Below are 24,706 nucleotides of genomic sequence, written 5' to 3'. Positions count from 1 at the left end.
TATAGGAAAGGCAATAGAAATGAGCCTTGATCACAAACCGGAAGATGATATAGAGCGCCAAAGAATAGAAAAAGCTGGTGGTAAGGTGAATTGGGAGGGACGAGTCAATGGAGGTTTGAATCTTTCTAGAGCAATCGGAGATCATTCTTACAAACAAAATAAAGAACTGTCGGATAGAGAACAGATGATTACTTCTTTGCCAGATATCAAGACACTTACAGTTAATCCCAAAGAAGACGAATTCATGGTTCTTGCCTGTGATGGTATCTGGAATTTCATGTCCAGCCAAGAGGTCGTTGATTTTGTCAGACCAAGAATAAATACTTGTGATAAATTGTCTAAAATTTGTGAGGAGGTAAGTTCAATTTATATTATTTTATTATGGGCTTTTGTTGGATTCAAAAGATTAATAATTTTTTTTTGGATCCATTCATTTCTTGTTTCAAAATACCACCATATCATTGGGAAAACTTTTGGAATATTCCGAAGAAACAAAATAATTCCAACTAATCATAAAGCTCTGCCTGCAGTTGACTCAGTTGATGTTCCACTGCGCCACCTGCAGACAGAGTCTGGAAACAACACTACAAACACTACAAACACTAATCCGAGGTGGGAGTCAGAATAATCAATAAATATATTCCAGAGAGGTACATAATATATGCCCAAGTTCTTGTGAAAGTACCAAATCCTTGCCTCTCATGTGCGACCTTCGATTTTGTAGGTACGTGTGGCAAATACCAAACAAAAAAACAACAACTAACCCAGCTAACGCCGCGCAGAATGACGAGGTAAAACTATAAATCGCCTGTGCAACATATTCTGATCGAAAGATTCGTCGCAAGTAACTTCCTATATTTGAAAAACTGAAATTGAATTATATTGGTCGGGATAATATCGACAGACCGGTTTCGGAGTTCTAGCTCCTCGTCAGTGCTGAGACGGAGTCAACCGAGTGAACATATATTCATTTATTTATATACATATGTAGGATAACTTTTCCTTTTAATTAATATTTATTCGTAAGTTCAACTACATTAAATTGCTCCTGGCAACAGCGCCACAAACCCTGAGACAATGTTCAATTTCTGGGAAAACGGACGGTCCCATTCTTCTTGGAAAGGGTTCGTTATTCGTATGCAATAATCACGTCGCAGACAAAAAGTAGGTAAAATAGGTCAGTCTGTGGTAAGAGTTGACGGAACGAGGATTAAGACGAATCGACAGCCGGGTCGATATTCTCCGTTTACGTTGTTGTTCAGTGCTGGATGTATTACTGTAATAACTGACTGATGTTTTTATGTGCCGTATGTGCTAATTGTGACAGTGTTTAACCAATTGTTGTTTTCTATCGTTAATATACTTTTATTCTTGTTGCACCTGAGTCCATATTATTATATTCCCTAGACAACGATAAAAATCCTACATTTTGGGGGCTCGTCCGGGATGCACAGAATGTGAATTTGACGAAAGTTGGTAGAAAACGACTGGAAAATATTGAACGTGATCTGAACAAAAGTCATAGTAATACTAAAATAAATAAAAGCCGGTAAAAGGCGTGTAAAACGGGCAGTGATATTTATGAGGCGACATCTGGAGCAGTGTGAATGATTTTGTTCTAGAACCAAGTTCAGAACTTTAACGAAAAGTGTTGGTTGCTGTTTGCTTCTATTCTCGTGAAGCACATCACATAAGTTCCTGGAATTATTCGGTTATCGCGCCGATATTGCGACGTTGTCAACAAGAGTAAACCCGCGACAGTGGACTGGCCAACGACAGGTAGAGCACTTCCGTAATCCGGATGAGAGGTAACATTTTTTCATTTTATACTGAGGAATCAAGTCAGACCAGAAGAACATTTTCGTTCAGTGGCGGAGACATAAGAGTGGAGTAAACTTTTTCTTGTAAGAGAGACAGTTTTGTTGATTGTATGCATTGAAGAAACAGGGTGAAGCTTTATCATCTCAATCACATTGAAAGAATCTTGTCAAATTTCGATTATTGTTAGAATAAATATCTGTCTTTTGTGGTTTTCAACTGATAAAGAAAATATTTTGTAATAAGCTTAGTGATTAGTATCTAGTTGAGTAGTTGAATAATATCGAGTGTTTCTTTTTCTTATTATTTCATCCACACTGAACAAAAACCTGGTCGATGACTCTAAAGTAACTATTGCAGATATTAAATATTGTTTAGTCGCCGCCTTTAGAAATTTGTATGGTTTAAGCTGGTAAATACCTGATTTATAAATTTTTTATTATATTCCGGTTATTGAAAATGACTACTTTAGGAAGTTTTGAACAAATTGAGTATAAGATTACTCATAGTAAACTAAACGTAGTAAAACAATTGCATTACATTTGTTTTGACAACGAAGGCGAACCCAGAAAAGTAAGAAAAGCTATCCGTGGTTTTTCCGGTTTTGATTTCGGCAAGGGTTCTGATTCATACGCGAAAAAATTAGACGACGTCAAGAAACATGTTAAATTGCATGATTTAATAGCCATTTGCTACATTCTTGATTTGAACGTTGGTGCAGAAACTACAGACGCAGCCGATCGTATTTGTTCATACTTGATTAACTTTGAAGGTGATGAAAATGGAAATGACGAAGAAGAAGACGAAGAAAATGAGACTGAAGACGAAAACGTTAACGACGCTAGGAAGAATGCAAACGAAGACGAAAGCCGTGAAGACAAAGAAAAAGAAAAGGACGATAATAAGAAGAAAAGAGGCAAAGATGTTAGAGATAAACAGAGACCCTCCAGTACCACAGTACAGCACGAAGTAAGAAAACCGGATACGTTTTCTTTGACGTTCAGAGATATCGAAGATAGTATATTTATTTATTTATTTATTTATTTATTTATTTATTTATTTAATATCGTTTAATGTCTTAAGAACTAACATCTTGTTGACAAACACTTTGTAACTCTAATGCGTGTTACCATACGATAGATGCAATATATGAAATAGGGAATAAGCTTTTTTCCATTGGCAGGTACTTATTAAACACTAAGTTACAATGTAAATAATACTAAGTTCAGATCATAGATGAGGGAGAGAGTATCTTATAAATATGTATAAATTAAGTTTTTATGTATAAATAAAATTGTCTTAAAAAATTAAAATTGTAAGATAAAATTAAATTAAAATTAAAATAAGATTAAAATTAGAGTTACACTTGTATAGATAAAATTAATATTGTATAAATAAAATTAATGTTGTATAAATAAAGTTGTCAATAGAATTAAAATTTGTATAAATAAAATTATTTCGTCATGAGTTTAGTTAATCATCGTAATATTCTGTCAAGTTATAATAAACCTTGTCGATGAGATGATTTTTTAGGTTTTTCCTGAATATTTCATAACTTTCAGATACTCTTATGGACAAAGGTACCTTGTTGAATATTTTTAAACCATTGTAAATAACAGAATTTTTTATTAAAGTCGAGTTTGGTTTTGTAGTTCTAAGCTGATCAAAGCTGACCTTTTGACGGAAAAGACAGTTATCCTGTGAAGACGTGGATTCAAGATTTTGAGGAAATTGCCGAAATTACAGGTTGGAATGAACTCCAAAAATTAATTTTTGCTAAGAAGAGCCTTAGAGGGTTGGCAAAGTTATTTGTCCAATCTGAGCGAGGTATCACGACGTGGGCAATTTTAAAAAAACGTCTGATCAAAGAATTCGAAGTAAAAGTTAGCAGTGCACAAATTCACAAGTTACTGATGACGAGAAAGAAAAAATATGATGAATCAGTACAAGAATATGTTTTGGCCATGAGAGAAATAGGCAACAGAGCGAACATTGAAGATGAAGTTATAATCCAGTATATCACAGAAGGAATACAAGATGAGACTACCTATAAAGTTGTTTTGTATGGAGCAAGCAATTTTGCGGAGTTTAAAGAGAAAGTTAAAGTTTATGATCAGATACAGAACCAAAAAAAGAAATCGTTTCCCGGATCAAGCAACTGGAAGTCGAAGAACGACAGGAAAATCATTCGACAAGGACTGACATACAAAAGACGGAGACTTGTTTTAATTGCGGCCAAAAGGGCCACAAATCCAAAAGATGTCCAAACAAGGCAAAAGGTACTAAGTGTTTCAGTTGCAATAATTTTGGTCACATTTCCACAAGGTGTCCGAACAAAGCATCGACTTCAAACAGCGCAACAACTAGGCCAAGTACTAGTACTGATACCGCAAATGTTAGTGTCGTAGAAGTTATTCCCAAAAATGCTGTGGATGTAACTATAAATAATGTGGTTTTAGCCGCATTATTCGACACAGGTAGTGATCTATGCACAGTAAGAGAAGACGTGTACAAAGAAGCATTTCAAGATATTGAGTTATCAAAGGACACTTTAATTGTAAAAGGTTTAGGTGAAGGAAGTCGAGTAAAAACATTGGGATCTTTCAAGAAACAGGTCATGGTAAATGATGAAGAATTTTATTTGGAATTCCACGTATTACCTATTAAGTCGACGGCGTCCAAGGTCATAGTGGGAAATAACATATTGAAGGAGGCTGAAGTAAGTATCAAGGAAGATGGAATCATGATTTATAGAAAAGAAAAAGGAAACTTTTTAATGCAAATGACTATAGGTGAAAAAGAAGAGAAAGAAGTGGATGTAGATGTGAGGCATATCAAAAATGAAGAATACAAGGAAAAGGTGGTGGAATTAGTAGAAAACTATAAGCCGCAGAAGATTGAAACCACTGGAATTGAAATGAAGATTATATTGAAAAGTGAAGAGCCCATCTACCAGAGACCAAGAAGATTGTCCGTACCAGAAAAAGAGGAGGTAGATAAACAAATAGACGAATGGCTAAGAGACGGCATAGTTCAACCAAGTTCATCCGATTTTGCAAGTCCAATAGTAATCGTGAGGAAAAAAGACGGACAGGCTAGAATATGTTGTGACTACAGACTGCTAAACAAGCATGTTATCAAGGACCGCTTTCCTTTACCGCTCATAGAGGACGTTCTAGACAAATTGCAAGGAGCTTCGGTATACAGTACCATAGATTTAAGAAATGGTTTTTTCCATGTATCAGTCGAACCAAACAGCGTGAAATATACATCTTTTGTGACGCCTACCGGCCAGTTTGAATTTCTGAAATGTCCGTTTGGATTTTGTAATAGTCCGGCAGTTTTTCAGCGTTTTATCAGTTATATCTTCAGGCCATTGACATCAAAAGATATTGCCATTTACTACATGGACGATATAATAATACCTAGTAGAGACGAAGAACAAGGGGTAGAAAGATTGAGATTAGTGTTGGAAATAGCAAAAAATTATGGCTTAGACATTAAGAAGAAAAAGTGTCAATTTCTGAAAAGAAGAGTGGAGTTTTTAGGATATATTATTGAAGATGGGAAGGTGCAACCCAGCAAAGCTAAGACGATAGCAATACAGAAATTTCCAGAACCAAATACGCCGAAGCAATTACAATCATTCCTAGGTCTGACGGGATATTTCCGAAAATTTATTCCTTCATACGCAATGATAGCCAAACCACTTAGCGATCTGCTGAGAAAAAATATATCATATATTTTTGGAACTGACCAGAAACAAGCTTTCATCAAACTCAAAGAACTGCTGTGTAGTGAGCCTGTGTTAAAAATCTTTCTTAGAGGTTGCGAGACAGAGTTACACACGGACGCAAGTAAGCATGGATATGGTGCTTGCTTGATGCAAAAATCCTCATCTGATGGACAACTTCATCCAATATATTATATGAGTAAAAAAACGACGCCCGCTGAAGAAAAATACACAAGTTACGAGTTGGAAGTTCTAGCCATAATACAAGCCGTTAAGAAATTCCGCATTTATTTGATAGGAAATGAATTTAAAATAATCACCGACTGTTCTGCGTTCCAAAAAACCATGGACAAAAAAGATTTGACCACCAGGGTGGCCAGATGGGCATTATTGCTGGAAGAGTATAGATACAAGTTGGAACATCGAAAAGGTAATCAGATGTTACACGTTGACGCTTTGAGCAGATACCCGATAATCATGACGATGAGTGAAGACAACGACGACATGACAGTAAGGATTAGAAAAGCACAAGAGAGTGATGAATATTTAAATAGCATAAAGAAGATATTAGAAAAAGAAGAATACGAAAATTATTTTGTGAAGAGGAAAATGTTGTATAAACTCAAGGATGGAATAGAATTGATGGTGGTTCCCAAAGGCATGCAAACGGAAATTATTAGAAGAGCGCACGATATTGGTCATTTTTCGGTTAAGAAGACAGAAGAAGTTATAGAGAGAGAGTTTTACATGCCTAAACTCAAAGAAAAAATTGGAAAATTCATAGCCAATTGCGTAGAATGTATATTGGGGAATAGGAAGGAAGGAAAAAAAGAGGGTTTCCTGCATTCTCTACCTAAACAAGATGGGGTACTGCACACCTACCATGCAGATCATCTGGGTCCAATACCCTCTACTAATAAGAACTATAAATATATTCTCGTAATCATCGATGAATTTACGAAGTTCGCGTGGCTCTACGCTACAAAGTCGACTACGTCCAAGGAGACGATAGCTTGTTTTGAAAAACAAAAACAGATTTTTGGAAATCCGGTTCGAATCATCACTGATAGAGGTACAGCCTTCACTTCGAATGAATTTCAGGAATACTGTAAGAATGAAGGAATAGCACATATCTTGATCACAACTGGCGTACCTCGTAGTAACGGACAAGTGGAAAGGATTAATAGAATCATTATACCTGTACTAACTAAATTAAGCATAGAAGATCCTACAAAGTGGTACAAATATTTAGAAAGGGTGCAACGAGCACTAAATTCGACATTTCAACGAAGTATTGCAACTTCACCATTTGAAGTTTTGATGGGAGTCAAGATGAGGAATAAAGAGGATCTGGAAATCAGAGAATTACTGGAAAGGGAGTGGATAGAAGATTTCAACGAAAACAGAGAAGAGATACGGAGTCGAAGCAAAGCTCAAATTTTGAAGGTTCAGGAGGAGAATCGTAAAATATATAATTTGAGGAGAAAGAAACCCAAATTATATACTGAAGGTGACTTAGTTGCTATAAAGCGAACTCAGTTTGGGAGTGGGCTGAAAGTTCACAAGAAGTTCTTGGGTCCATATGAAGTTGTCAAAGTTAAGCCGAATGAACGGTACGACGTTGTAAGAGTTGGAATTCATGATGGCCCTATGAGGACCTCTACTTGTAGCGAATATATGAAGCCGTGGATCGACAATGAATCGGAATCCGAGGCGGATTCATGTCAGGACGGCCGAATGTAGGATAACTTTTCCTTTTAATTAATATTTATTCGTAAGTTCAACTACATTAAATTGCTCCTGGCAACAGCGCCACAAACCCTGAGACAATGTTCAATTTCTGGGAAAACGGACGGTCCCATTCTTCTTGGAAAGGGTTCGTTATTCGTATGCAATAATCACGTCGCAGACAAAAAGTAGGTAAAATAGGTCAGTCTGTGGTAAGAGTTGACGGAACGAGGATTAAGACGAATCGACAGCCGGGTCGATATTCTCCGTTTACGTTGTTGTTCAGTGCTGGATGTATTACTGTAATAACTGACTGATGTTTTTATGTGCCGTATGTGCTAATTGTGACAGTGTTTAACCAATTGTTGTTTTCTATCGTTAATATACTTTTATTCTTGTTGCACCTGAGTCCATATTATTATATTCCCTAGACAACGATAAAAATCCTACACATATATATCTTTATATATCTATATCTATATATCATTTTACATGGCACCCTGAATCTACTTGATAATGGCACCACATCATTTCTTTGAAACCGCTATCGATAACTTTCACAACTATGAAGCATGAGTAATCGAGTACACTACACACCTTGCTGTTAAAGTGTCGAAAGCAGCACTGCAATACATCCTTGCACCACTACAACCTCGTTCTGACTTCACGGCAACCGTCTGCTCAGCGAGCGATAGTAAAATGACAACCGCTAGGTGTATGGCAGAATGTCTCGATCTTGAAATGACCTTCAGGAGATCTTCATGCATCCTACCACCACTGGCTTCTATTGCGGACTGAATGCTTTGATGGACTGAAATATTATCACCAAATTTCTCATAAAAACATTCACCCCCCCTACTTCCAACTCGATGCCGAGGGCAAATTCAAATCTCAAGGTCAACATTCATGTTCAAGGTCATATGACGTCCTCATAGCTCAAGGTCGTTAAGGGTATTCAAGGTCGTATGACGTGCAGTTAGCTCAAGGTCGTGTGGTGGGGAAGGTTCCGAACTGTTATTAGCACCCTACTAAAATAATCGAACATTCCATAACAAGGCTGTGGCGTGAGTGAGGAAAATGCATTTTTCTATATCGCCGACCTCTGTATAGTGGAATGTTCAAATTTCGCGGGTTACGTACCTTCGATTAGCGATTTTCTTTATGTTGGTACACTCGTCTCGAACATATGTTCACAATTTCAGCTGTTAAGAATGTTTAGTTTGTTTGTGAGAGGCAATAAAGTTGAAAGTGTTTGGCGTGTTCAGCTATTGAAAAAAAAGATCAAAGATTTGCATCAAATTTTGTGTAGAAAAATGGAAATAAATACTTAAACACTTGACATGTTGACAGTGGCACACGGTGATTGTACTGTGAATCAGAAAAATATTTACAAGTGGTACAAGCTATTCACAGAAGGTCGAGAAGATGTGAATGACTACTCTCGCCCTGGACGCCCTAGCACATCAACAACCAAAAAAAATTGCTGAATTTTGATCAAAATACCGTCGCATCAGTATCGCTCAGGAATTGTCGAATGACGTCAACGGCGATCCAGAGAGGGTCATAACTGGTGATGAATCATGGTTATGACATCAAAACATTGATAAAAGCATATTCTTTCTCCCAACAGATTCAAAATAAGTTTTTGATACTATTCTGAAGTTAAAAAATAGTAAAGCAGTAGGTGAAGATGAAATACCAACTGAATTACTGAAACATGTAGCATATGAGATTTGTGAACATATTGCACACATAATCAACTTATCATTTTTGACAGGTATTTTTCCTGATAACCTTAAAATTGCGCATGTCAAAGCTATCTTCAAAAAGGGAAATGATCAACTATAGGCTCATTACAATATTGTCAAATGTTAGTAAAATCTTTGAAAAAATAATATACAATAGACTGATCATGTATCTAGAGAATAATAATCTTCTAAGTGATATTCAGAATGGATTTAGAAGAAAGAAATCGACTACTCAAGCTAACTATCAAGCTCTATGTAAGGTAATTGAATCTATCAATAGAAAAAAGGCTATAAAAGCTGTCAATCTGGACTTGTCCAAGGTTTTTGACAGTGTTGACCATAGGCTACTGATCACAAAACTGTCGTTCTATGGTATCAGAGGGCTGCCACTCGAACTAATTACGTCCTATTTAAAAAATAGCCAGCAATGTGTCACTGAAAGGGATACTGATGGAAATCTAATGAAATCAGAAATTCTATATATTGTAAGAGGTGTACCCAAGGGGTCAGTGTTGGGCCCACTACTGTACATTCTTTACACTAACAATGTGCTGGAATTTTGAATCATGGTTCAGTATGCCGATGACTTCTGTGGTTTTTAGTTCAACCAATCACAACTACCTACAGGAAAATATCTTTTTCAAACTAAATATTCTGGAGGAGTACTTTACATCACACAATCTCAAACTGAACAAAAACAAGACACAAATCATATCTTTTACCCAAAATGGCACAAATAATGCTTTTAGTGATGGTGTAACTATTTTAGAACCAGTGACCCAAATTTACTTTCTTGGAATTATAATTGACTCAAAGCTGGACTGGAAGAGCCACATAGATAATAAAATGGCAACACAAATGTCAAGGTACTGCTATGCCCTGAAAATAATTACACAAAATATATCCACTGAGGCTGCGATGTTAGCATATAATAGTTATATTCAGAGTCACATCAGATATGACATGTTCTGGGGAATGTCTGCATATACACAGAAAATATTCATATTGCAAAAACGGTGTCTTAGAAAAATATTCAACCTTTCTCAGAGAGAAAGCTGTAAAAAAATATTCTTAGATAAAAAAATATCAAACACCAACATGTCTCTTCATTTATGAATCTGTATTATTTGTCAAAGAAAATATATCTCTTTTTGCGACTCATGATAGGAACCATACCCACAACACACTAAACAAAAATAACCTTTTGAATATAAAGACACATTTGACCTATCTGGAAGGATTCTTCAATGATAATTTAAACTGATGTTGTACGTGTTGAATATTTCATGTCGTATCATTCTGCATTGTGATGTATTTTAGTCTCTTTTGAACCCTACATATAGATGTATATGTTCGTGTTCTGTATTCTGTATCATAAGGTGTTCTGTATTCTGTATCATAAGGTGAATGAAATCAGAGAGCTAACACACATTTTTGTAGGCTCCTTAAAAATTGATGATTTTTCATTGGTGATACGTTGGTTTTTTGGAAAATTCTGTGCAACTGGATAATATCAATAGTGATGGTTCAGTTGATTCAATAATTAGTGGTTCGGCTGTTATTGGTGAAGCAGAAACTTGATGATAATTAACAATTTATTATCAAAATTCGTGAAATTTACCAATAAAAACCTTAGTTTCTTTTTTATTTTGCTCCAGGCAAAAACTATCAACAATATTCCATATCTACATACTTATCAGTATACAGTGTCGTGGAATTAATAAATTTCAAAGAGGATCATGACATGTTTAAAGTGTGAAAAATCTATTAATGATGATCAATTCTGTGTTTGCGATGGATGTCATCAAAGAATTCATTACACTTGTGCTGATCTTACTGCTTCTGAAATTAAATGTATGGTCTTGAAGACGAAAAGAGTACTCAAGTTTTTCTGTGATGAATGCTTGGAAGGTATCAAATTGGTTCCAGTTATGAAAAGACAGATTGAGGCCCTGGAGAAAAAGGTCAATGACTTGGTCACTAAAATAAATTCTAATCTGATAGATAACACCTCTGAAAACTCTTCTATAAACTTGGAAACGATGATATTCGAACTGGAAGAACGTCGCCGAAGGGCTAACAATTTAATGGTGTATAATATCCCAGAATCCTCTTCAACCATTGTTAAGGAGAAAATAGTTCACGATACTAATAAAGTTCGAGAATTTATTGTAGAATTGGGCTTCGATATTGAAGTCATAAAAGTAATCCGGGTCGGCAAATCTAGTAGCACTACTAGACCAATTAAAGTTTTGCTAAAAAACAATGATGATGTTCTGAATATCTTGAAAAACAAAAATAAAATTCAACATAATATAAAAGTTAGTTCTGACTTAACCATAACTCAGCGTAATTATTTGAAAGATCTGAGAGAACAACTCAACACCAGAGTTGCCAAGGGAGAGACCAATCTCACGATAAGGTATATCAATGGGATACCTAAAATTGTACAAAAAAACTAACTAAGGGTAACTCTCCAGTTAAAACAATGAAGGAAGTAGAGTTGTATTATCAAAATGTTCGTGGTATTAGAACTAAACTTAAAGATCTTGAGCAAAATGTAGCAATTAGTAACCATGACATCTTAGTACTCACAGAAACTTGGTTGAATGATGACATTGAAACTGAAGAAATAGGGTTATCAAATTATACGGTATTTAGGAAAGATCGATCGCCTCAAACCAGTTCCAAATCTAGAGGTGGAGGAGTCCTTGTGGCAATAAAAAAAAAATCATTTCTCAAGATCCATTGTTGTTGAAGTGCAGAATGTAGAACAAATCTTTGTCTGTACAACGGTCCATGGCTTGGAAGTCATCATCGGTGCTGTTTACTTACCTCCAGCTTCCAATCTTGATTTGTACATAAACCACTGTGCCAGTGTTGAAAGTGTATTAGATAGGTTTCCTCAGCATAAATTCTTTTTATTAGGAGATTATAACTTGCCGAATATTGACTGGTTTAATGATGAGCTGGGTATATCTGCCCTTAACAATAACAATATTGCAGCTCAAACAATGATAGACTGCTTCTCTTTTTATAATCTCTTTCAATTAAATAATATTAACAATTGTTATGGTGTTATGTTAGATCTTTTATTTTCAAACGAACCTAATGACTGTATTGTAGAAGCGTCTAGTGACTGTTTGTTGCCATGTGATACCCACCATCCAGCGCTAGCAATAACAATATCAAATCCTAATGATTTTAAAGAGCTAGAATATGAAGATTTTCTTTTTGACTTCAAAAATGCGAATTATGTTGGCTTAAATTACTATCTAGCTGGCATTGATTGGGACTCATATCTTGGCAACATAACTGACATTAACCAAGTTACTGAAAGTTTTTATGATATTTTGTATAACGGGATACATAATTTTGTTCCTGCCGTCCGCCTCTCAAAGCCAAGATTTCCCCGTTGGTTTGACATTGATTTGAAGGTGCTAACTATGGAAAAGAAAAAAGCTCACAAAGCATACAAAACTAGCAAAAGTTGGGATGACTATCTGATATTTTCCAATATTAGAGCTCAGTGCAAATCAGCTTGCAAAGTAGGTTATGAAAATTACATTAAAACAGTTGAAAATAACATAGCATCTAACACTAAATATTTTTGGAACTTTGTGAATACCAAACGGAAAAATAATGGCTTACCTGAGACTATGTATAGTGATAATTTGACCTACGACAATGGTAATGATATTGCAAATGCATTCGCACAACAGTTTCAATCTGTGTACAAGCCTGATACTGTTGATGAAATTCCGACCTTCACCACGGATAAGACTGTGGAAATGAATAGTTGTGCAATTAGTTTGGAAATTATTTGTAATAAATTATCTCAATTGGATCCATATAAAGGTCCAGGACCTGACGGTATTACAACAATGTTATTGAAAAATTGTAGATTTACTCTGACAAAACCACTATGTTTGCTTTTTACAGCTTCACTCAGTCTAGGTGAGGTCCCTCTTGTATGGAAATCGAGTTACATAACGCCTATATATAAGTCTGGAGACAGAGCAAACATAAAAAATTTTCGCCCCATTAGCATATTGAGTGCTATACCTAAATTGATGGAAAGCATCATATGCGATAATATAAAGACCCCTCTGAATCAGGTTATAATTGATGAGCAACATGGTTTTTGCCAGGGCAAATCAACCAATACTAATTTGTTGCTCTACTCTCAGTATATCTTAAATGCTTTGGAGAAAAAACAGCAAGTGGATGTGATATACACAGATTTTTCCAAAGCATTTGACACAGTTAATCACAGGATTCTCGGTGCAAAATTGGAGGCAATCGGTTTCTTTGGGAATTTATTGAAATGGCTCACAAATTATCTATGTAACAGAACACAAGTTGTAAAAATTAAAGGATTTACATCTCAACAAATCTCGGTTAGCTCAGGAGTTCCACAAGGAAGCCATTTAGGGCCATTCCTATTTAATATCTTTGTCAACGATATCAAAACCAAAATTAGTCATTCTGAAGTATTAATGTTTGCTGATGATTTGAAAATATTCAAAACCATTGTATCCACAGTTGACTACGAACATATTCAGAATGACATTACATCTTTTACTGAATGGTGTGTAGACAATGATATGGACGTGAATGTGTCTAAATGCAAAAGTATGTCTTTTTCTAGATCACTTACTCATTACAACAATATGTATACTATAGCAGGCAAACTATTAGAATCGGTGAAATCCATACGAGATCTTGGTGTAGTGGTGGATGTCAAAATGGATTTTCACCTGCAGTATGAACAGATCTCTAGCAAAGCAATGAAAATGTTAGGCTTTCTATGCAGGACTACAAAAGACTTCACCAACATTAATTCTATCAAGTTATTGTATTTCGCTTTGGTTAGATCGATTACAGAATATTGTAGCTGTGTTTGGTCACCAACTTATGAAATTCATAAGTACACTATAGAAAAAGTACAAAACAAATTTATAAAATATATTGCCTTTAAGTTGTCTATACCTCTCAGTGATCACTCTTTTTCAGAAATTCGGTCTGTAACTGGTTTACCGAAACTTAGTTTACGCAGAGAACATATAGATATTATATTCCTTCATAAATTGCTAAATTTTAGAATTAATTGCTCAACTCTTCTTGCCCAAGTAAATCTGCATGTTCCCTCTAGAAAAACACGAAATAATCTAACCTTTGCAATAGATTACCATAGGTGTAACTATGGAATGCATTCTCCTTTATCAAGAATAGTCATAAACGGGAACAATACAAAATTCGATCTCTTTCATATTTCCGAGGACATTCTTAGAAATAAGTTAAGATATACTTATTCTTAAATTGCTTGTATCTGTCATTTACTTTTATTCTCGCTTCATTTCGATTCTCTATTATAACTGTTTAAATTGTTATTACTTATAATTAAATTAGATAAGATTTGTGTTAACAATCTGATATTTGTATAACTTATATTAAATGGGAGTTACCCGTGAATAAATAAAAATAAATAAATAAATATAGATAGATAGATTTTATTTAAACTGCATTCCAAACAGGTTTACATCCGATTACATGTATACAGTCAATGTCATGGTACGTAAAATATATGGTTTTTAAAACACACAGAGTAAATAAACACCTAAAATTATGTACAAGAGAAACGTTAATAAAAACAGATATATATGGCACATTTTTTTTTAAACGACTGTCTCATTTCTAATTCATCACAGCAAAAAAAATCAAGACTTTGGTGACTTACGACTAGATCATTCACTTGCCTAAGGCAGCAATTGAGTGGAGACTCTGATCGGGTGTCTACATAGAAAACCCTATTGCGATTTCTTAGACTAGCACTAGGAATATGAAGATTGATCACACTGAGGAGTTCAGGTACATTTATTATCTGATTAAATATGTTGAATATCAATAGTACATCATTCAAGCCTCGACGATCCGACAGGGTTGGCATGTCAAAATGTTCTAGTTGAGTACTATAGGAGATCATGGAGGGAGACTCTTCTATTTTTTTGTAAGTAGGTGTACCTAAGAAATTTCTTCTGTATTTTTTCTATCGTCTCTGAATGAAATGCCGTTTGTGCGTTCCAGATTGTTGAAGCGTATTCAAGCTTTGATCTGACAAAGGCATTGAATAGAAGAAATCCTAGTTCCCATTTGAAATCCCTGGCGTTTCTTAACCCAAAACCAAGCTTTCTGTTTGCATCACGTACAATATATTCTATGTGATTTCTGAAATTGAAGTTACTATTAAATATGACTCCTAGATCTTTGATTTGAGCAAGTTTTTCCGGTTTGGTGCCATTTACTGAATATTCCGTTGGAGCAATAACATTGCATAACTTTGCATTTACCCTCATTCAGCATCAAGTTGTTCGTCTCACAAAAGATAGTGATAGAATCTAAGTCTTTGTGAAGGTTTTCACTGTCTTTGTTATCGTTGATGGTTTGGTATAGTTTGAGATCATCTGCATAGAGCAGGAATTTGGAATGTCTTATATAATCACCTATATTGTTAATGAACATTATAAATAAAAGTGGACCTAGAATTGATCCCTGAGGAACGCAAGAGGTTGGTCTGAATAGTGTCGACCTTTTTCTATTGAAAGCAACAAATTGATCTCTATCTGATAGATATGACTGCACTGATGTTATCATTGATTGATTCATTGAGAATTTCGTTAATTTGGCGATGAGAACTCCATCGTTCACTTTGTCGAATGCTTTCGCTAGGTCTGTGTAGATTACATCAACTTGTTTTCCAGTATTTATCGAGAGTGCTAAGTTATTGCTGAACACTATGAGATTTGTAACAGTCGATTTTTTATTAACAAAACCGTGCTGTTCTCTGCAGATAGTGTCTTCAACATGGGCATATAGTCTGTTATATAAGATTCTCTCCAAGATTTTTGATAATGAGGGGAGTATTGTTATCGGCCTATAGTTTGTTATGAGATTTTGATTGCCAGATTTATGGATAGGAATTATGCGTCCCATTTTGAGTTGTTTTGGAAACACACTACTTTCAACAAAGCTATTGAAGATTATGTTCAGAGGTCTTATTAAGTTTTCCATATAACCTTTCTTAAAGTAAGATGGAATACCGTCAACTCCAGTTGATGTTTTGGGTTTCAGGGATTTAACTGCTTTACAGATATCTTGTTCGGAAATTGATGATATACATAATTCTCGCAGGTTGGTTTCTAGAGAGAGATTGGTACCACCTGGATAATTCATTACTATAAACTGATTGAAAATATTCAGCAAAAGCATTAGCAATATCTTGGTCATCAGAAATGACTTCATCTTTATATCTGAAATTATTAGATATTTTGTAATAATTTTTTTATTGTTTATGTAATTCCAAAATTCTTACATTGTTTAATTAATTTTTTCACTTTTACTCTAAGTTCACAAAATTTATTTCTGTATTCATCATGTTTTGGAGTTGCACGTTTGGATTTTTTAAAGTATTTTTCCTTTTCCTTTATTGTCTGCCTAAGTTCAGCGCTATACCAGTGGGGGAATTTATTATTGTACTTTATTTCCTTTTTTTTGAAGCATAATAATATTATTAAGTATATTGACTTTATAACTATATTCTTAACCAATATTAATGATACTGTCGTATGATTTTCTACTACTTCTATAATGTTTACTGTAATAATTGACATGTTCTACACCTGAACAGGTTTTTTATTACAAAGAACTAATAAAGCATATTTATTTATTTATTTATTTATTTATTTGACACTTTGGTACATTGAGTACATGTGCTAAGTCATAATTAATAAACAAAATAAAACTACAGAAGTTGAACAATACAAAAACAATAATATTCAACGAAAGTCATTTTTTGTGGAGGAAAAAATCAGTTTTTTATCGACCTTTTTTTGGGTAATGGTTACCTTCCACAATCTGAAAAAATATAAAAATTATAATGGAGAACTTTATACAAGTGTAGAAGGGCAAACTTTTTAGTTTACCCCGATAAGTTACTGCGTAAAAATCAAAGTATTTTTCACAAAGAAAAATCTTCTATTTATCAGTAACTTGTCGTATTTTACAATTTTGCCTATCAAAAAAATATTAAGAAATTATACTTATCTTTTACGTTTCGGAGGCCAAAATCTGCCTCCGTCTTCAGAAATGGATAAAAATTCGAATAAATATGCAGTTATTCCTTTTTTAAGAGCTTATTTCTTTACTTCTTCGACAGATGTCAAAGAAGTTTTGAAACTTCTTTGAAACTAAAGCTGATATGAGAATAAGCCATAGAAAAGTAGACATTCATCAATCCAAAATTATCTAGAGTGTTTTTCAATTGTTTGATTGAGTAATATGCGGAATTGAGTTTATTGCAGACCTTCTGAATATGACCGCTCCAGGTCAAATTTTCGTCTAAAGACGTTCCTAAAAACAAGACTTCTCTATCTATCTATCTATCAAAGTTCAATGGTCCCAATGAAAGAGCCCAGGAGATTCAAGACCAAAAAAAGCCTGCCAAGTTAGATCAAATGTCAAGGTTTTGCTCACTGTTTTCTTCGATTACTGTGGCGTAGTACATCAGGAGTTCTTGGTACATGGTCGTACGGTCAATAAGGAGTATGATCTTGCAGTTATGTGTTGCCTGCGAGAAACAATACGAAGAAAACGTGAAAAAGCAATTCATAGCTTTTGCTTCACTATAATGCACCTGCTCACTCGTCATTTCTTGTTGGTAATTTTTTGGCCAAAAACAACACAGTAATCATGCCTCATCCAGAGGCAACTCCGTAACTACTTTATTATCTGCTTTAAACATCTAGTAGCAGAATTCAGTTCAGCATCGAGTATATTTCGTATTATGTGTGTATCGAATTTCTTTCTAATTTATGCCTTGGGATGGTTTTTGTATCGGCATTGGTAATGGGAAAAGCTTTTTAGCATTATGAGGGAATAACATTCATTTCAGATATTTCTTGCTTTCATTGGATATTTATTTTTTCAGATGTTTGACCATTGTTTGGCCCCCAACACATTTGGTGATGGGACCGGTTGTGATAACATGACAGCGATAATAGTACAGTTCAAATCAAACATTTGTAAGAGATCTGCTCCTCCCGAAACCTCCAATACGGATTCAAAAAGGGCGAAGACTGAAGAAAAAGTACACATCGAATCAACAGTGTGACATTTTCAAAAATGTGTTGGATAGTATAGGTTAAATAACAGTATGTAAATCTTATTGTCAGTTTTGTAAAAATATGTTTCCAGAATCAGTTTACTTTGAGTGTTTTCCACGAGTAAAGTTTTCTTTTTAAATCGAAAGAGTATCCTATAGGATCCAACAATGAAGAATCACTTCATTGATAGAATCTGAGTGAGTTCGATTCAAAGATTTGCGTCTTACTGAAAAAGGTTTATTGTTTCCATATGATATACTTACCGATAACAATTCTAATTGTTCTTCTTGATACCTAACTTTCTATGCTCAGTTTTATTCGTTCCAGTTGTCTCATTAAAATTGAATCTTCATTTCTAATATAGGTTATCATTTATTTAACTCTTGAAGTCGGAGAATCTCTTTTGAAGAAATGTTTTTCACGAACGCATAGAAGAGCCACAATAATTTTTGAAATAAAACTCATTAAATGCTAATTTGGAATTCAATAAAATTCCTAATATTCATTCAAATATTATTCAAGGATGCTCAATGATTTGGAATTCAAAATGAACGAATAGAATAGTTTTCAACATTTAGAGGAAAATATGAAAGAAGTTAGGTATATTTACTCTGTTTTCTTGCATGAATAAAATTGCCGACACTTATTATTTTAGGGTGGATCCCTAAGAACAGAATTTATAATTTTTGTTTAGATCACTACAATTTTTATACTTTTTTGAGCTCTGTATGATTTAATTGGAACTGTTGCATACACAAAAATACAATTTACAAACATGAAGGTCTCTAAATAATTCAAGTTGAAGTGATAAACTATTTTCACTAAGTCTAGCAAGTCATGGTAGAGGTGCCTTCAGTTATACAAAATTGTGGTGGTTCTGTTGTATCATATATGTGTATTTTTTTATTAGTTTAGTTTTATGTTGGTATAATTGTCTATAAAGCATTTATATTAATTTCCGTTTATTTGCATCCCGTAGTTGAATTTCTTTCTCCAGAATGATTTCTTTCATCAACTTTGAAAAATTGAACTTCAATTGTAAATTTGTTTCATCTCGTTTTATTTAGCATAGCTATTGATATAACAATAAATTATTTAATAGATTTTTTAACAATGCGTTAGTTGATTTATAACCTCATTCTGCTCCATTTCAGTTTTTTGCAAGGAGTTCAAATGAATTTTCAGTCGTTCTAATTCCATGGATGTTTCCGTAGTAAGTGCCTGTAAAAAAGTAAATTTTTTGGTGTATTATACAGGGTATTTAATCTGAAGATGAAAGTGTTATCTACCAGCGAGGTACTCTAAATAAAGTTGAATTCTTCATCTTTATCTAAGGCGAGAAAAAGATACAATTCATTCTTTACTGATTTAAGCAATACAGCTGTAGGACAAGTCAAAAGTATATAGAAAAACAATATATGTACAAAAGGTAAAAATGAAATACAATGTTCAGGGACTATAAGACATAGAATACGGGTAACACTTTGAAATTATAGGTTGTTTCAAAAAGCTTTGTCCAGTTTAATGTAATTTTTTTTTGTAGCTACGTATCTCAAATATTCATTCAACTGTGTCATGTTATATACTGCTCGATAGATAATTTTGTTTTCTATACATTGATGCTGTTAATTTTTTCCCGAATTTCAATTTTTTGTCTTCCAGCCTATTACTACATAGAATAGAATAGAATAGAATTTAATCATCTGTAAAAGCAGAACATAATATGTTACAAAATAATTTAGTACACAAATGTTACTACTTCATCAGACTAGTCAATTAAAATCAGAATATATACCTATTTATAAGACTATTCTACATACACAAACTACTACATACACAAACTACTTTCAACGCTAAAATTTGTTAAAAAAGGTTAAAAAAGGTCATAATCAGTCATTTAAAAATTCCTTCACAGAATAGAATGCTTTTCTCAGCAAGAACTTACTTAAAAGAGATTTAAAAGTTTTAAAATCATTGAATTTTTTTTCACTGCCATATTTGTTCTTGAAATAATTATAAAATACGATGCCTTTGTATATGTGAGAGCATTGACCAATGGCAAGTCTCGAAAACGGCTGCTGCAAATTCCCTGCACTTCGTGTATTATAGTTATGGTGAGCACTATTTGTAGGTAGTACTTCCAATTGTTTTTTTACGTTTGAAATATGTACAATGATGGCACAGTTAGAATAAATAATTCAGTAAATATTTCTTTGCATGATATTCTTTGATGTACCCTTTTTATGCATCTAATAATTTTCTTTTGCTGTAGAAATACTTTTTCTATTTGAGTTGAGCCTCCCCAAAATATCAAAACCCATAGGATATATTTGATTGTATCAAACCATAGTAAACCAATAACAGCACGTCCATTGACACTGTATTCTTCAATTGCCTTAGTACAAAGCAGTTTTTACTCAGTTTATTACAGAAGCTGTTAATATGGTTTTCCCAGCTTAGTTTATGGTCCAAGGTGATACCTAGAAACCTCGTTGATGTGACCTGTTCAATACTTTTGCCATCAATTCTAATCAGGGAACAGAACGTATCATTGATGTTTTTTGAAATGAATGAGATAAAATTTGATTTTTCTCTGTTCACACACAAGCCCGTACTGGTACACCATGTGTGAAATTGGTTTGCAACGGTGTTGGCAGTTTCTACTGTTTTTGCTAAGTTGTTTTCTCTCACTATCTCACATAATGTCGTTGAGCGATTTTTGGCCAATTTTTCTCTATGAATTCAAATTGAACTAAAGCGCTGCTGAAACAGCCAGAAAAGTTAATCAGGCTTTTCGTAATAATTGTGTAAATGAACGTAATGGTCTATCTACAGTAATACAAGACAAGGATTTGAGAAACCTGGTAGAGACTGACCCGTTACAAACGTTGAGTGGGTTGGCAAAAGAGCTGAGAGTCAGCTCCAATGCTGTTTCTGATAGTTTCAACATATTGGAAAGGTCGAAAATCCCCAACAGAAAATGTCACATTGCGAAATCTGTTCATTGTTTCTGTGCAACCAAAACGATCTTTTTTTGGATCGGATCATGACGTGTGATGAAAACTGCTGGTGACGCATTTTCGGTACAATTCTTCGATTTCCTCAGAATAGGAATCTGCAGTGATGGTTTGGTTAGGCAGGTTAGGTTAGGTCTAAAGTGAGTGGGTCTATTCCACCCTCCACCTCCAGCTCAGGTCAGATGGTAAGAGTACGGCTTTGCCGAACTCTAAAAACCTGATTCGATCCTCAACGGGGCAGGCACAAAATGTATGCTCTGCTGTTTTATCATTTTTCAAAGAGAGGCGACACACTGTCTCCCGAAAGTCCCGAGTCTCTGTATATAATGATTCAAATGACAGTGACCTGTGAGACGGCCTGATAAACTTCATAGTTCATCCTTACTGTAGTCCAACATCTGTTTGGTATCAAGTTTCGAAGGGTGAATAAACGCCTTGGAGTTAGCCAATCCTGGAAGATTCTGCCAGAAGTCCATAAATCTTCTTGCCATCCAGATGTTCAAAGTTTGTTTGGCAAAACCTAAAGCGATGCCAATGATAGGTTCTGGTTCGATGAAGCTGCTTGCAGCATTCTCCTTTGCAAAGGAGTCGGCAGCCTCATTGCCTTCCTGGCCAGGAATCTAGCCCAGATACAATCTGTTAAATCTTCCTATCGAGGAGAGTCGTTTTTAGCAATTTGCCACCAATTTAGACGTTGCTCGGTAGGAGCCAAGAGCTTCCAACGTCGCATGGCTCTCCGAGAATATTTTTATTGACTTGTGTATGAGGTTGGATTCTTCCAATCTCTCTGCAGGTAGATATCTCTGTCCTGGGTCTGCAACTAAAAACAGAACCGGAAGGTGTTTTTGATCTATCTGTGAACCAACAATTATCTGCTCTTAATATTTCTCTCGGAGGATCCAGTTCTCATGCTAGCATTATGTAATGCTAGCAACGCAACTTTGATTATTGAGTTGCGGTGTAAGTTACAGAGCACTTAATTTTTGACTTCGGTACCTAAAAAGTACCTATTTTTGGCATTTTGAAAATGCGATTTCCGTCGCTGGCGTAACAGAACTCACTTTTTTTATATCAAGATGGAGAATTAGAGCGCCAAAACCTTTGTTTCCCATTGCAATCAGGGCTTTCAGATATATCGATAACAATATTATTATGTTTGTGCAAATATTCTTAGTAAAAATGCAAACAAATGTTTTGGGAGGAAAACCGTAAAACTTGCGTTCTTTTATCTTTACAGTGGGGGCCCCTCCTTTTGTGGAGACCCCAGGGCAGTAGCCTCGCCTGCCTTTCTCTAAATCCGGTCCTGGTTTTTGTGATTCAGCAATTAATGTATTGTAGTCTGTTTGGTACTATGTCAACTTACCCCAACGTGTTGGGGTGAGTTTGTCAATATCTGGACTGTAATTGGGCCACGTTTTAAAACAATCAATTTCAAAAGGAGAAATGTCCAATATTAATGAATCTCGATTCAGTTTGGTGTATCCTACTTTGAGTTTGTGAATCAGGATGAAAACCTATGAGTACCTAAATCAACTCCTTCTCTTTGGGTGCCTGTCGCCATTTGAGCATTTTTAAAATAGTTTATTGATTTTACTAACTGGTCAAACTTCTAACTGGTCAAAGTGAATTAATAAACACATCCTAAATTTAAATTACCATTGTCACTCAACTAAGAAACTAGATCTATGATAAGTTATTAATAGTTTATCAACTAATCACCATTCTTCTATTTTAGTTTGATATCAACGATAATTTTGATTCATGCACATGACTGTATCGAGCATTTTTATTCCTACCTGCAATTGTTGACGATTACTTTCGTTTTGTTTTTCCATACTTTGCAGAATATTTCTTGCACCGATGGCCTGAATTTTTTGCTTTTCAACTGCTTCGCCCAATTGCCCAACCATCGTAATGAATTTACTTGCGATTTTTTGGAACTCGTCAATTTCTGAAAACGTCGATTGATTTCTTCATTCTACAAAACATTTTTGAATTTGTTCTTACTCTCAGTGTATATATAACATTCTTCCTTCAAATCATTAGTTGACTTTGAAACTTCAGGTTCCAGAATACATATTCTGTCTACCTCGTCAAAATAAATTCCAGCTAGACCCAAAGAATCTGCCATTGTTTATTTGTTGTTAATGACCGTTTCCATAGAAACGTAGTGTAGGTAAGTTAAATGAAAGATGGATAGAATCAACAAGTGTCACGAAGTGTTCTGGCGATGCATTGAATTTATTGGAGCCTCTGGAGACACCCTACATTTTGTTTTATGAGAGAGAGGACATTGTTAGATCAAGATCTTCAGATGATGTGGTGCTGCAGGTTTTTCCGGGTTTTCCTGCAGCTGAAAAAGCAAATGCGCCACTGGAATTAATGAAGTCGCCCCGGAGCGCCAATTAATTTTTATTGTTGTATTTATTTTATTTTTAATGTCATAAATGTACTATTATTTTATCAACAATTATTCTCTTCTATTTGAATCAACAAATTCTAAAAAATTGAAACAAATACATATTTGAATATAAATATGAAATATATTGGCACAGGAGCATGAAGAAGAAGAAACTTTCCCTCAGTTATCTCAAAGGTGCGATTTTGTTCCATCATTTTCATAAAAGGGACGTACCTATGCTTCTCCACTCGCAAGCGATTTTGGTGAAATTAGTGACACGTGTGAATCGTTGTATTTGTGCCACGTGCCAGACAGTGGCGGCTCGTGGTATTTAAAAATGGTGAGGCACAGTTAAATTTTTTTTTTAGCAAAGTTAGAATTTAAAGTTAGTCTAGTGGTCACTCTACTTCGTCAGTTGTGTAATACCATTTGTAAATAAAATTATAACATTAAATTTAAAAAAATTAAAATTGTTTATAAAGCTAGGGCTATGTTATCGAACAATTTGTTCCTATAGAAATATTTATTACGCAACTGTCCAGCAAGATCCAACGTGGAGGTGTAGAGCATTCTTGCCATGGAAGGGAAGGGCGGAAGGGATGGGATTGAGAGAAATAGAGGAAAAGGGATTGGTGAAAAGATAAAGATATTAAATAAATAAATATAGATTCTGAAATAAACTTAACAAAAATTTAAAACAAATTATAAAATAAACTAAAAAAATCAACTCTGCGTAAAATAAGGAGTTTATTCTAAAAATGTGAAAAAATATTAACTAGGTAAGTAGGTGTAGACCATTCTTGCCATGGAAGGGAAGGGCGGAAAGGATGGGATTGAAAGAAATAGAGGAAAAGGGATTGGTGAAAAGATGAAGAGATATTAAATAATGAATATAGATTCTTAAATAAACTTAAAACAAATTATAAATAAACTAAAAAATCAACCCTGCGTAAAATAAGGAGTTGTGAAAAAATGTGAAAAAATATTAACCATAAAAGAAAAACGTGCGTCCAAAAAATTAAAGTTTTTTATAAATTAAAGGGATTCTGCGATTTTTCTGTTCAGCAAAATGATCTATCACCTCGTCTATAAAAACGTTT

General features: G+C 34.5%; 2 protein-coding genes across 4 annotated transcripts in view; one reads left to right on the top strand and one right to left on the bottom strand.

Moving 5' to 3' along the window:
• LOC111512469 (probable protein phosphatase CG10417) overlaps positions 1-19,291 on the top strand; it is a 32,501-nt gene extending 13,210 nt beyond the window's left edge. For all 3 annotated transcript variants that reach the window (XM_074180243.1, XM_074180241.1, XM_074180240.1), the window contains 2 exons: positions 6-355; positions 18,014-19,291. In XM_074180243.1, coding sequence (XP_074036344.1) covers positions 6-355; positions 18,014-18,196 — 533 coding nt within the window. In that variant the 3' untranslated portion in view covers positions 18,197-19,291. The remainder of the gene's footprint in view (positions 1-5; positions 356-18,013) is intronic.
• Positions 19,232-23,507, bottom strand: IFT20 (Intraflagellar transport 20). The gene is made up of 3 exons (XM_074180252.1): positions 23,213-23,507; positions 23,002-23,156; positions 19,232-19,409 (listed from the first exon to the last, which is right to left on the bottom strand). Exons 1-3 carry the CDS (start codon positions 23,334-23,336, stop codon positions 19,296-19,298), a joined length of 393 nt encoding a protein of 130 aa, XP_074036353.1. The 5' UTR covers positions 23,337-23,507; the 3' UTR covers positions 19,232-19,295.
• Positions 23,508-24,706: the final 1,199 nt, after the last annotated feature.

This window comes from Leptinotarsa decemlineata, unplaced genomic scaffold (genome assembly GCF_025532065.1).
Source record: "Leptinotarsa decemlineata unplaced genomic scaffold, Ldec_3_MD MMD2_tig00026294_RagTag_RagTag, whole genome shotgun sequence".
Classification (NCBI taxonomy): Eukaryota; Metazoa; Arthropoda; class Insecta; order Coleoptera; family Chrysomelidae; genus Leptinotarsa; species Leptinotarsa decemlineata.
The sequence above is the reverse complement of the archived record's forward strand: the minus strand, read 5'-3'. Positions and strand labels throughout refer to the sequence as shown.